At 47.5% G+C, this 13132-nt stretch overlaps 1 protein-coding gene across 3 annotated transcripts; it reads left to right on the forward strand.

Moving 5' to 3' along the window:
- The first annotated feature begins 4043 nt into the window (after nucleotides 1–4043).
- On the forward strand, nucleotides 4044–11601 carry LOC118081094 (cholinesterase-like). 3 transcript variants are annotated; one of them, XM_035107260.2, is made up of 4 exons: nucleotides 4044–4183; nucleotides 5795–7280; nucleotides 8094–8260; nucleotides 10140–11601. In XM_035107260.2, exons 1-4 carry the CDS (start codon nucleotides 4063–4065, stop codon nucleotides 10205–10207), a joined length of 1842 nt encoding a protein of 613 aa, XP_034963151.1. In that variant the 5' UTR covers nucleotides 4044–4062; the 3' UTR covers nucleotides 10208–11601. The 3 variants fall into 3 exon arrangements, with proteins under 3 accessions (XP_034963151.1, XP_034963153.1, XP_034963155.1); XM_035107262.2 differs by lacking the exon at nucleotides 4044–4183 and adding an exon at nucleotides 4190–4554 and having other exon boundaries at nucleotides 10140–11600; XM_035107264.2 differs by lacking the exon at nucleotides 4044–4183 and adding an exon at nucleotides 4190–4334 and having other exon boundaries at nucleotides 10140–11600.
- The last annotated feature ends 1531 nt before the right edge of the window (nucleotides 11602–13132 follow it).

Consider the following 13132-nt stretch of genomic DNA (forward strand, 5'->3'; position numbering starts at 1 on the left):
GTGGTTATTATTCGTTGTTGTTGTTGTTGTTGTTGTTAAAAAGAATGACAGGAATGATAGCTCAATCTATGCAGGTCTTTCCAGGAAGCGAGGTTCCCAGATGTGCCAGGAGTATAAAATAGTATAAAATAATAATAATAATAATAATAATAATAATAATAATAATAATAATAAATTTATACCCCACCCATCTGGCTGGGTTCCCCCAGCCACTGTGGGTGGCTTCCAACAAAATATTAAAATACAGAAATCCATCAAACATTAAAAGCTTCCCTAAACAGGGCTGCCTTAAGAGGTCTTCTAAAGGTCTGGTAATTGTTGTTCGCTTTGACCTCTGGTGGGAGGGCGTTCCACAGGGTGGGTGCCACTACCGAGAAGGCCCTCTGCCTGCTTCCCTGTAACTTGGCTTCTCGCAGTGAGGGAACCGCCAGAAGGCCCTCGGCGCTGGACCTCAGTGTCCGGGTAGAACGATGGGGGTGGAGAATACTGGACCGAGGCCTTTTAGGGTTTTAAAGGTCAGCACCAACACTTTGAATTGTGCTACTGTGTGACACACTCACTTTGCCATGACTGATCCGTTGGGCTCTAATTAACCACCCCATTTAACTTACATGATCTATATTTTAAATAGCATGGAAAGAGTTTACCAGCCATATTCTTCTTCTTTTTTAATTGAAATGTTTTCTCAGCAGCATTAAAATTAAAGAAATCCTAGTGACAATCTCCTCCACCTCCATGTAAGTGACCTATTGGTTAATCAGTGTATCAGTAGAACCAGGCTACCCAGAGCTTATGCTGGAACAGAGACTCAGTAGATGTTCCTACCTTGTTGGACTACATTTGCTGTGATCTCTACCCATTCCCTTCTGGGGGAGTTGCAACCGAACAATAGATGGAGGGCCACAGGCTCTTCAGCCTTGGCTTCATACAACGAGAGGGAGAAGGCTGGGATTTATTACAACTATTCATTACAGATACAGTTGTAAATCTGTATAGAAAAGAATAAACCTCATAGAGTGGTGGAAGCATAAAACACAGACATAGCTGCCAAGTTCTCCCTTTTTTTTAAAAGGGAAATTCCCTTATGCTGAATAGGCTTCCTCATGAGAAAAAGGAAAACTTGGCAGCTATGCACAGAAAAAAAAATGTAGGGATAAAACAAGGTTCGAACCCAGCATGCCACAAGCATTTATATGTTGGAAAGAGTTGCATGCTGTGATGAAATGTCCCCTCTCTATTACTAAAAATGCGACACAGGAATCCAGAGGTGAAACCACCCACCCTCTTCTCCTGCCGCCTTCAAATAAGCCGCTTTTTACTTGTGGGTTTCTTAGTAAAGAGTGTCTTCCAGCTTACGTGGCCTGGTATCTTGAGAAACTCTAGGTTGTTTGACGGAATAACCTCTTGCCTACAGTAAAGGGTCTCACTCAGTTTGATTCCCCACTGCAAAAGTTTGCCCTTTCCACTCTGGCAACTTCGTGGCACCCCCGGTTATCCTCCTAAGCCTCCTCAGTGTAACTCTAAGACACAAACTGTCGCCTCTATTCCTGAGGTAAGTTTTGTCCTCTATTGAGCCACCACTTCTGTGAGTTCTCATACCCAGCTGGAACAATAATGATGATTCTTCTTGACACAAAAGAGATGAATTTTATTATCTTAAAACATATTAGTGTCTTTAACATTTAATGTGTTTATCAGCTTTGTTTCATTTGTACAATAACTCAGTCAAACATTTAACATCAAACTTTCCTAGACCATATCTAAATTCCCACTCTCCTGGCCTCTCAACTTTCTTCACATCACACCACTCCCTCCCCCTCTCCCTAACTGACCAAACCGCTGCTCCCTCCTTTTAAACTGGGAACAGTCCCGCCCCTGACCATTAGGTCCAGTCGTGACAGACTCTGGTTGTGGTGCTCACCTCGCGTTATTGGCCAAGGGAGCCAGCGTACAGCTTCCAGGTCATGTGGCCAGCATGACAAAGCTGCTTCTGGCGAACCAGAGCAGCAAATGGCAACACCGTTTACCTGTTTATCTACTTGCACTTTGACGTGCTTTCGAACTGCCAGCTGGGCAGGAGCAGGGACCGAGCAACGGGAGCTCGCCCTGTCTTGGGGTTCGAAACGCCGACTTTCTGATCGGCAAGCCCTAGGCTCTGTGGTTTAACCCACAGGACCACCCGCGTCCCTTCTACTCAGAGTAGACACATGGAAATCAATGGTCCTATCTTAGTCTTGTCCTTTAATGGTAGTCTCCTCTGAGTATGACTTATTTTGGAGGCAGCCTTTTGACTTTCCCCCTGCACCTTCTCCCATTTTATGTAAAAGCAAAGTCTCTCTGACCCCCGGCCTAAATTCTGATGCTGCCAAGATGTAACCTCCTCCCACTGGGCGAGCAAAACCAGTCGGTCATTGACTTTTGCTTACATACAGATGGGCAGATGCTCCCACGGCCAGGTGTTTTTCATATGAAAGTCTGGATCCTCAGCTGTACGTAACTTTCCTCTTCAGAGCGGGCTGTAGGGGATACTGGGGAGCAGGAGAACCCCATTAGAGTGAGTCTGTAAGGAACAGAAATGTGATGTGAGCTGGCCATGGGGGATAACTCAGAACATTACCAAAAACTGGAACCACAGCAACTCTAGACCATAAATGAATGGATATGTTAAGTCTAAATATGTACAAAACGCACAAAATATGTAAGCTGGAAAGGGTATGCAGATCAGAACACAGGTATCATTTGATTTTCACAGTACACTAAGTACCGCAATCCAGATCTCAGCTCAAAAACATACAAAATGCATATAAAATGGATACGTTAAGTCTAAATATGTACAAAATGCACAAAATATGTACAAAATGCACATTTCGTGGGAGGGAAACACTTTCAAAAGTAAATCAAACGCTGTGTAGTTTTTAAAGTGAGGTTTTTTTTGACACTTTAGGATGGGTTGAACTGATGAACAAAACTTAAGTGAAACATGCAAGACTTATCTGGAGAAGAAATCAACTAATATATTCATTCTCGATTCAGTAATCACCGAATCACCTTCCCATAGATGCTTACGTCTCCTCCCCCCCCAAATCCTTCCTAAGCAAACTGAGACTCTGTCAATGTGGCTGTCTTTGCTCGTCCCTCTTCATAACCCTGCTGGTTCTAGGAGAACAGGTGGCAGGAGAGCTGGTCGCAGCAGGATTGGAAGACACCCTGGCTTCTTCACCAACCTGACTCTTCTCTACCTATTGGCCCCCCTCCTCTTCAGCTTCTGCTTCTCGCTCTGATTCTGGACTTCCCTCTGCCACACCTCCTCCTCCCAGTCTGCTCTCTCTTCATTGTCATAGCTGACAAGTTTTCCCTTTTCTCGCGAGGAAGCCTATTCAGCATAAGGGAAAATCCCTTAAAAAAAGGGATAACTTGGCAGCTATGCTCATTGTCACCCCACCACCAATCTCCAGCCTTTGATCCTTCTTCCCTTGGGAGTTACCTACCTGGTGCCTTCCACCACTTCTCTGTGTCCAGCCAGTCCATGACATTGGGTGCTGACAGAAGAGTCACACAATTTATTCACTTAAGCACTGCATCTTGTTCTGACAGCCAGGCTATTCTTTGGTTGTATTTGTGGACATTGGTATTAACTCCATGGCCAAAGGATAGGAGGATTGCAATAACCTTGGGCTGAATCCTTTTAAGTTCTACTCAGAGTAGACACATGGAAACCAATGGTCTTAGTCATGTCCTTTAATTGTAGGTCTCCTCTGAGTATGATTGGATTTCTGTATTTTAGTGTTTTGTTGGAAGCCGCCCAGAGTGGCTGGGGGAACCTGGCCAGATGGGCGGGTTATAAATAATAAATTATTATTATTATTATTATTATTATTATTATTATTATTATTATGACTTATTTTGGAGGTAGCCCTTTGTCTTTCCCCCTGCATCTTCTCCCAATTTATGTAAAAGCAGGGTCCCTCTGACCCCTGGCCTACATTCGGATCCTGCCAAGATGTAGCCTCCTCCCACTGGGTGAGCAAAGCCAGTCGGTCATTGACTTCTGCTTACGTACAGATGGGCAGATGCTCCCACGCCCAGGTGTTTTTCATACAAGAGTCTGGATCCTCAGCGGTACCTAACTTTCCTCTTCAGAGTGAGCTGCAGGGGATACTGAGGAGCAGGAAAGTCCATCAGGGTGAGTCTGTAAGCAACAGAAATGTGATGCGAGCTGACCATGGGGGTTAACTCAGAACATTACCAAAAGTTGAAATCACAACAACTCTACATCACAAATCAGAGTGTCTCTTAAAATGGATGAGAATGGGGGAATGTTCTCTGGAGAACAGGTAAACAATTTGCCATAGGAAAGGAAATCAGAAACTTGAGTTCTAGCAGTGTCAATGTTGTTGCTGTTTTGGGTTTGTCTTTGGCGATTTCAATGATAACCCCTTCTGCCAGACTGTGCAACAATAGATCTGAAGAAACCTAATTCCTGGAATAGCTGAAGCACAGTTTGGAGATGCCTTGGAGTATCCGGGTGTTGATGCCCCAGGAGATCTGAGCAAGGTGAAGATACTTCTCAATGTCTCCATTTAAGGTGTAGCTGTTAAGATGTGCATGATCGAGAGATGTGATATACCCAGTTACCTGTTGCATTCATAATTTAGAGGAACCAAAACTTCTGTTTAGTAAAAGAGGACTTAATAACTATATATGCTTATGATGGTACAGGGACTAGAAACCATCAAAATATCAGGAAAAACTGGACAGTGTCTCCTGGCACCTTAAAGAGTTTTTATTGCGTGGACAGGCAGAGTCCCCCAAACCCCAGGCGACCCCTGAACTGAATAATGACTCAAGACAACTTGCTATGGGATTAAAATTGGCCACAACTTTATTAAGATTCAGATGTAGGGAGACCTTGGCTCAGGCACTGGGCGTTTATCCCTCCCAGTCCCCAGCCGGGGATCTGGGAGACTTCAGGATTATCCAGAATGTGTGGGGATTGGGCTGGCTCTGGAGAACATATGTTCAAGCAGAGAGCCCGCCCCCTGTTTGCTACCTCTGGAGGGGAGAGCAATGACAACCTTTTGGCATACGGCCAATGCCTCCCCTCTAGACCCCTAGTATCGCCGCCGCAAAGGGGGCGTGGGACACAGCTCCACGCCCCCCCCCATTTAGGAAGATAGAGTAAAGGATTCCGCCCAAAGCCTGAAACCCCAAAGTTGTGACGTATTGGTACGGGAAAGGCGAAACCTGCCAGTGCAGGAAAATCCCTTTCCGGCCCTTCAACAGTGGCCCTAATGTAGCAGCGCCCACGTACCTGTGGAAAAGAGGTTAACCTGCAAAAGAAGACTTAAACAAGGATGTGGAGGGTGGGAGAAGCACTGGAGCAGACTGCCGCTTCACAGGTAAGATTCACCTTCTATTGTGTGGGCTGTATGGTCCCTCCCCATACCTGGCCAGTCCCCTGGCAATGCCTCCCCAGGCAGGATTGGACGATTGGCTGGGGTAGGCGGAGACTCCAGGTATCTAGCTTGGGGAGGATGCAGCCAGTCCGAACTACCAGGTAGCCGGTCTGGGATCCACGGGGCTGTGCACGGCCATGCAAAAGTCGCCCCCCATTTAATGTGGGGAGCGGTCATAGTGGTATATGTTCTTTTGTAGGCAGGGACATACAAAAAGCAGATTTGTTTGATACTGACCCTTTCATTTGGGTTTCTTCTTGTATTCAACCTTGGTTGCATTATTCTAATGTCTCATATTCTAATGTTTCCCACCACACCCCTATTTCTGATTCGTTCAGCTGCAGCTGCCATGCTTCATTTTTGGACTTCACCCTCCTCCTTCTGTCTCCTGTTCTTCCTCCTGGCTTCCAGCTCTGCCTCTGATGATGATGATACTGTGGTGGTCACCAGCAGTGGTCCTATTAAAGGCAAAATACTCCCAGCTGGCACTGGCTCTGTGACCGCCTACCTTGGCATCCCCTATGCTGAGCCCCCCGTGGGAAAATTGCGCTTCCAGAAGCCAGTTCCACATCAGCCGTGGAGCCAGGTCTTGGAGGCCACCACCTTTGGCAACTCTTGCCTTCAGTTAAACATTGAACAATTGCCATTTGCAGAGCTATTTGCTGCTAACACACCACTTTCAGAGGACTGCCTCTTCCTCAACATCTGGGTGCCCCACCCACGGCCAGTCACACCAGTGCCCATCCTCCTATGGATCTATGGCGGGGGTTTTACCATTGGCACAGCCTCTTTGGATATGTACAATGGGGCCTTGTTAGCAGCTACAGAGAATGTCATTGTGGCCTCCATGAATTACCGCCTGGGGAGTCTGGGTTTCCTGTACCTGCCCCCAGATGCCCCAGGAAACGTTGGCTTGTGGGACCAACATCTGGCTCTGAAGTGGGTGAGTGAGAACGCAGCTGTGTTTGGCGGTGATGCAGCCCGGATAACTCTCCTTGGCGAAAGTGCTGGAGGAGCCGCAGTTGGTTTCCACCTGTTTTCACCGGCAAGCCAACCCCTTTTTGCCCGTGCTGCGCTTCAGAGTGGGGTTCCCAATGCTCCCTGGGGTTGGAAGAATCCTAAAAATGCCCTAAGAGATTCAGTGACAGTGAGTCGCCTCATGGGGTGTCCTGAAGCTAACCACAGTGCTATGGTAAGCTGCCTACAGGGGATGGAAATGAACAGCAAAACGTTTGCTGCCTTGCAAGCTTTCTTATCATTGACAACGGATGGGGAGTTCCTCCCAGTTGATCCCTCAAAGTGGCTGGAGATTGGTCTTGTTCACGGCAAACCCATTCTCGCTGGTGTCACTGCTGATGAAGGGTCAACTATGGTATTTTTTATGTATCCTAACATGACATTGAAGGATGGAAAAATGACCCGGGAGCAGGCCCTTAAAGCAGTCAATGGAACTTTCACAGCAGAAGCCAAAGAAGATGTTGACCAGGATGTGTTACAGAAGTACACTGAAGGTAGCCATGGGCCAGAACAATATCGTTTGGCCATGACTCATTATATGGGAGATTACTACTTTGTGTGCCCACTGCTTGAATTTGCTGAGAAGGTGGGGAAAGATAAGAACCCAGTTTATGTTTACTCCTTCGACCACCGCAGTCCTGACTCTATTTGGCCTGAATGGGCGGGGACACCCCATGGAGCTGAGGTACCTTACTTGTTTGGAAGCGTGGAATTAGTGTTGCAAACAAACCGATCGGAGGTGAAGGCCGCTGAAGCCGAATTGAGCCGGCAAGTGATGCGATACTGGGCAGAATTTGCCAGAAGCGGGTAAGGCATTAATCAAACACTTTTGGCTCATCTGTGTCATTGATGGCACCTTTGTACAGCTTGTGAATGTGGTTCAGCTTGAATGTTGTGGGTGGTCCACTTCCCAGGCTCTTTCCTTTGCTAAAAGGCTTCCATTTTGTGGAGGACGGGTGGGATCCTCTCTGTCCAGTCATTGGGAGCTTCCCTCCCCAGGCCACACCTCTCATTTGCTGGGTTCTGTGCCATCCTTGAGGGCTTTTTCCAGGCTGGAATGTGTCCTTGAAATGTGATAATATCTCTTCCGTGCCCCGGTGGGGAGATCGGTGTTTTCATGGCTGGAATGTAGCCTATTGTACAAGGCAAGAGTCACATCCATTGACTGGCCCACTGTTGCCCTCACCCAACACTGGGTCCCAAAAGGTTATGTATGAGGTAATGTGGCCCCTGCTCTGAAAGGCGTTCTCCACCTCTGCTGTAGTTATCATGGACAATGCCTGACTGCACCTGTGTGAAAGCTTCTACCACAGCATGTGTGATCTTGGAGGGCACCATTTTGAGAAACACAGCCATTTTACCTAATGAGAATCTTTTGCCCATATACAGGACTGCTGTCAGCAACTGGAATCCTTGCACAGCTGCCCACTTCTGATGTCGGCTATGGGGCAACTTTTATTTCTGGCACAGCACTCTCGGCAGCACTGGGAGCAGGGTTTAGACAGCATTTAAATTCTGGCGTGGACTATCTATTTATTACATTATACAACACTGGAAGCTTCACTCTGCAAACCAATCTGCCGCTGAGATATGGCTCTGATTTCTTTGTTTCCTCTTCAGGAATCCCACTGGGTCCATGAGAGATGAGGCACAGTGGCCTGTCTACAACGCCACAGAGCAGAAGTTCTTCCACATTGGCACAGATGTGGCAGGCCAGCTCAAACAGATGTCGCCTAGCCCACGATGCGAATTCCTGAGCTCCCTGCATTCTAAGGCCATACAAAAAGGTGTGATCAGGGCCCTTTTGGGAGAGGAACCATATGCAGTTCCCCGCTCTGGAGTAGAATCACAGGACAGAATCAGAGAATTGTAGAGTTGGAACAAACCCCAAGGATCATTTAGTGCAAGCCCCTGCAATACAGGAATAGGCAGGTGGCTTGTGAGGAGGTGATGGCCTTGGTGTGATCAGATTCATGCTCCTACTGCAGCCACTAGTGAGAAATAAGGAGAAGGGATATCACTGAAAGTAGGCAATACTTCTGTGAGAGCTGCACAAAGAGGTGGCATTGAGGGCATATGTTCTGGGCCCACACCCCAGGAGAGGGACCACGGACAGGATCCCACCTTTCCTGCTTCTCTTCTTCACCTCTGCAACCTGCTTGTACACCTGCCTGTCACCCTGGCTCAGACAAGGGGTGGGTGGATGAAAAGGCCAAGCAGTGGATGTCCCTGTCTGCTTGCCTCTCCATCTGGCAAACAAGCCGGTGGTAGCAAGGAGGAGAAAGGTGAATCATACCAGCAGGTGATAATGCCAGAGTGGCGGTTTACTCGGTAAGAGAAGGGGCCTCATGACGTGTGCTTTGTTCAAGGGCCCTCCGAAACTTGGAACCAGTGCTATCTTCTGTTAGCCCAGAATGTTCTAGAACAAGGCCCAAATATGCCCCTCTCTAAGAAAGTTTTGCCTCAGCATTCCAGGCGCCAATGGTGAAAGCGGAACATCATCTAGCTGTTCTTTCTCACATCACGGTCCTTTTTCTTTTATCATAGGTTCTCCACAAACTCCCCACAGCAGTATTCTTCCCTCAGTACTCCAAGGTTCCTCCTCTCCATTTCCCTCACTGGCTTATCCACCCTCCAAAGGCCATTATCTCAACACTCCAAATCCCTTAGCAACAGGTGCCAAGGCTGCCTCAAACCAGAGCCAGTGTGGTGTAGTGGTTAAGAGCAACAGACTTGTAATCTGGGGAACCGGGTTCACGTCCCCGTTCCTCCACAAGCAGCTGCTGGGTGACCTTGGGCTAGTCACACTTCTTTGAAGTCTCTCAGCCCCACTCACCTCACAGAGTGTTTGTTGTGGGGGAGGAAGGGAAAGGAGAATGTTAGCCGCTTTGAGACTCCTTCGGGTAGTGATAAGGCGGGATATCAAATCCAAACTCCTCCTCCTCCTCCTCCTCCTCCTCTTCTTCTTCTCAGCCTTCACTTGCTTACAATTCAATCCCTTTCCTTGTTTTCCCAGGCAACTGGTCTTAATGAAACATATTATAACAGCAAGAACATTAAACAACTTAACAAAATGTGGCGAATAGATAAATTATCTCCCACACATCTTTTCATGAGTCCTTTCCCCCCTAAATTGCCGGCAGCTGCAGGAATGTGAGGAACTGAATTTAAGAATGAAGAAATGAGAAACTGGGAGAACCAAAATTGGCAGATCTGTCGATCTTTAGTGGCTACTGGTCAGGGATGATCAGGCCAACAACAACATCTGGAGAGCCACAGGTTCCCCATCCTCTGCTTTTTTAAAAAGGCCTCATCAGTTCCCACAGCATTCTGGTACAGGAGACATGCTGGCTGCATGCTGTGGAAAAGGAAACCTTGTTATTGTCATTGTAGGAGTAGCAGCAATTTTTTTTAAAAAAAATAATGGTAAAGTGAGGGGGGAATGAAACACCTGTTCCCCTCAGCCACCTCAGAGAGCTTTGCCCCTGAAGCAGCTTAAGACCCCATCTTCAGTGGGGCATGGAGGGTACCATAAAAATGTGGGGAGGGGGATTCTGCTTTTGATTAAAACCAAACGTCAGGAGACTGAGCAATCTCCTGCATGGATAGTTGTTTGACCTTCTGCTGATCCGTTCTTTCCCTCTGTCCCACCTTTGTCTTTCGCAGAAAAATCTCCAGAAGTTCCTGCTTCATCTACTTTGGAGAAAGATGTGAACAGTGCAACACAAACTTAGAGAGGCAGAACAGGAAATATCTCGCAGCATGTGAAAATGGAATCTCTGAAATGGGGGAAATAATGTCTTAGGAACAGTTTCAGCTGGGCCTGCTCCTTAACACAACTATTCACAACGCAGCTGTTCATTGGGACAAACCTGACTGGAGAAATAAACAAATGTTTTGATAGGAATTTAATGAAAATGTAAATCCCGCTCAGGCATTTGGTACTCTGGGCAACTGAGTGCATGAATGGGATCTGCAGAAGACATGGGCTCATTTAGGGTTTCCATCCCCAAGGAGGGAGCCACCTGCATGGAATCATAGAATCAGAGTTGGGAGGGGCCCAAGAGTCATCTAGTCCTACCCCCTGTAATGCAGGAATCTAAATCTAAAGCATCCATGACAGATGGCCTATAGGACTCCTTTATGCTAATGTCAGAAATGCTAATGTCAGAAATGCATCCCCTAGGCCGCATGGCCTACCCTGTGCATTCTGGAGAGGCTCTTCAAACGTTCAGTATAAACAGGTAGCGAGTGCTTGAGCGGGACTGAAACTGAAAAGAATGAAGTGAGTACAGCCTCGTTCTCTTAGAGGGCAGCTGGATTACCCCCTTTGTCCTTGATCACATTCATAGGATTTTCCAACCACCACAAGAAGATATCAAGATTAGGGATCCTTGAAGCTTTTGTTCTGTCTGAATTTTTCATTGAACCAACCTAAATGTGTCTATCCTGGATAAGACATGCGGATCAGAACACAGGCAGACTTGGGTTTACACAGTTCACTAAATATTGCATACTGGGTTTCAGCTCAGATACATAGCAAAATGCATATTAAAAAAGGGATGTACTTAGTTGAAATGTGTAGATTAACTAATTCAACTAATTCCGCTGCCCACCTCCATGGTGAAGGCAGATTTCGTGAGGAAATATATACGTTCAAAAATAATGCAAGCGTTTGGTGTTTTATTGTGGTTATTATTAATTGTTGTTGTTATTATTATTATTAAAAAGAATGACAGGAATGATAGCTCAATCTATGCAGGTCTTTCCAGGAAGCAAGGTTCCCAGATGTGCCAGGAGTATAAAACAACAACAACAACAACAACAACAACAACAACAGCAGCAGCAGCAGCAGCAACAACAACCACAACATATTATTTATACCCCACCCATCTGGCTGGGTTCCCCCAGCCACTCTGGGCGGCTTCCAACAAAATATTAAAATACAGAAATCCATCAAACATTAAAAGCTTCCCTAAACAGGGCTGCCTTAAGATGTATTCTAAAGGTCTGGTAATTGTTGTTCTCTTTGATCTCTGGTGGGAGGGCGTTCCACAGGTGGGTGCCACTACCGAGAAGGCCCTCTGCCTGCTTCCCTGTAACTTGGCTTCTCGTAGTGAGGGAACCGCCAGAAGGCCCTCGGCGCTGGACCTCAGTGTCTGGGTAGAACGATGGGGGTGGTGACACTCCTTCAGGTATACTGGACCGAGGCCTTTTAGGGCTTTAAAGGTCAGCACCAACACTTTGAATTGTGCTACTGTGTGACACACTCACTTTGCCATGACTGATCCGTTGGGCTTTAATTAACCACCCCATTTAACTTACATGATCTATATTTTAAATAGCATGGAAAGGGTTTACCAGCCATATTCTTTTTTTAAAAAATCAAAATATTTTCTCAGCAGCATTAAAATTAAAAAAATCCTAGTGACAATCTCCTCCACCTCCATGTAAATGACCTACTGGTTAACCAGTGTATCAGTAGAACCAGGCTACCCAGAGCTTATGCTGGAACAGAGACTCAGTAGAAGTTCCTATCTTGTTGGACTACCTTTGCTGTGATCTCTACCCATTCCCTTCTGGTGGGAGTTGCAACCGAACAATAGATGGTGGGCCACAGGCTCTTCAGCCTTGGCTTCATACAACGAGAGGGAGAAGGCTGGGATTTATTACAACTATTCATTACTGTCACAGGGGTGTTGATGGGCTACTTCAGAGTAACGACGCCACACCGCTCTGCATTTTATCTTTTATTTGGTGCTGCGTATTTACAGTGCTAAAGGCAGTGCTATTTACAGAGACACATCTTAACCGCTTGAGTCAGAACCTCCGAATGGCGTTTGGCGCGTCTTTCTCCAACATAACAACTTGGGGAGACCCAGCCTCTTCCCCCGACGCTTCCTGCGCAATTCCGGAGTTGGGGGGATCGGTCTACCCCCCTTGCTTTCCCCTTCCTGTCCCACCTGGGACGATGGCTCCGCTACCTTGCCAGAGCCTCGGACACCACTTCCTGCTTCCCCACTTGAGTCGGAACTCTCCCTGCTTTCCTCCGTGCTTGGGGATGGGCTGGACCTCAAGATGGGAGGGACTTCGTGATATCCCTTGTCCCTCACATCCACCCCCTCCCAAGCCCTCCTTCTCCCCTCCCGAGGGGCCCCAAGGGTGCCGGAGACGACTGAAAGCCTAAAAACTCCGTGCTGTCCGAGCCCGTGGGTGTGAACACCTCCCCCCAATCCAGCGAGCTCCCTCCTTCCGCCTGAGAAGACTGAAAGCCCAAAAATTCCGTGGCATCAGAGCTGGTGGGAGTAAAAATACGCTGCCAGTCCTCCTCTTCCTCCGACATGGTGGACCTCGGAGACGCCCATACCTCTTCCTCCGGGTCCTCAAATTCCGCTGCCCACCTCCATGGTGAACTGCTCTCTGCGACCTCCTCCCCCTCCCCTCCCCCTCCCTTTCCATGTGCCAGGGCTTGGGCCTGTGGAGGAAGAGGGCGTGGAATTCTTCCACTAAGAATTCCTCCTGTATTTCTGTGGCTGGTACCCATTCATTCTGGGAAGGCGGGGCATCCTCCCACGCCATGAGGTACTCCAGTCCTCCTGCCCCTCTACGGGAATCCAGGATGGCCGTGGCTTCATTGAGTTGCTCCCTGCCTCCCCTCT

This window comes from Zootoca vivipara, chromosome 2 (genome assembly GCF_963506605.1).
Source record: "Zootoca vivipara chromosome 2, rZooViv1.1, whole genome shotgun sequence".
Classification (NCBI taxonomy): Eukaryota; Metazoa; Chordata; class Lepidosauria; order Squamata; family Lacertidae; genus Zootoca; species Zootoca vivipara.

What these genes read in the sequence shown, in the direction of transcription:
- LOC118081094 (XM_035107260.2), top strand. Translation starts at nt 4,063, where the DNA reads ATGGGCAGATGCTCCCACGCCCAGGTGTTTTTCATACAAGAGTCTGGA. An exon ending in GCAGAATTTGCCAGAAGCGG is followed by an intron (nt 7,281 to 8,093) that starts GTAAGGCATTAA and finishes TTTCCTCTTCAG; the next exon opens with GAATCCCACTGGGTCCATGA. An exon ending in TTCTAAGGCCATACAAAAAG is followed by an intron (nt 8,261 to 10,139) that starts GTGTGATCAGGG and finishes TGTCTTTCGCAG; the next exon opens with AAAAATCTCCAGAAGTTCCT.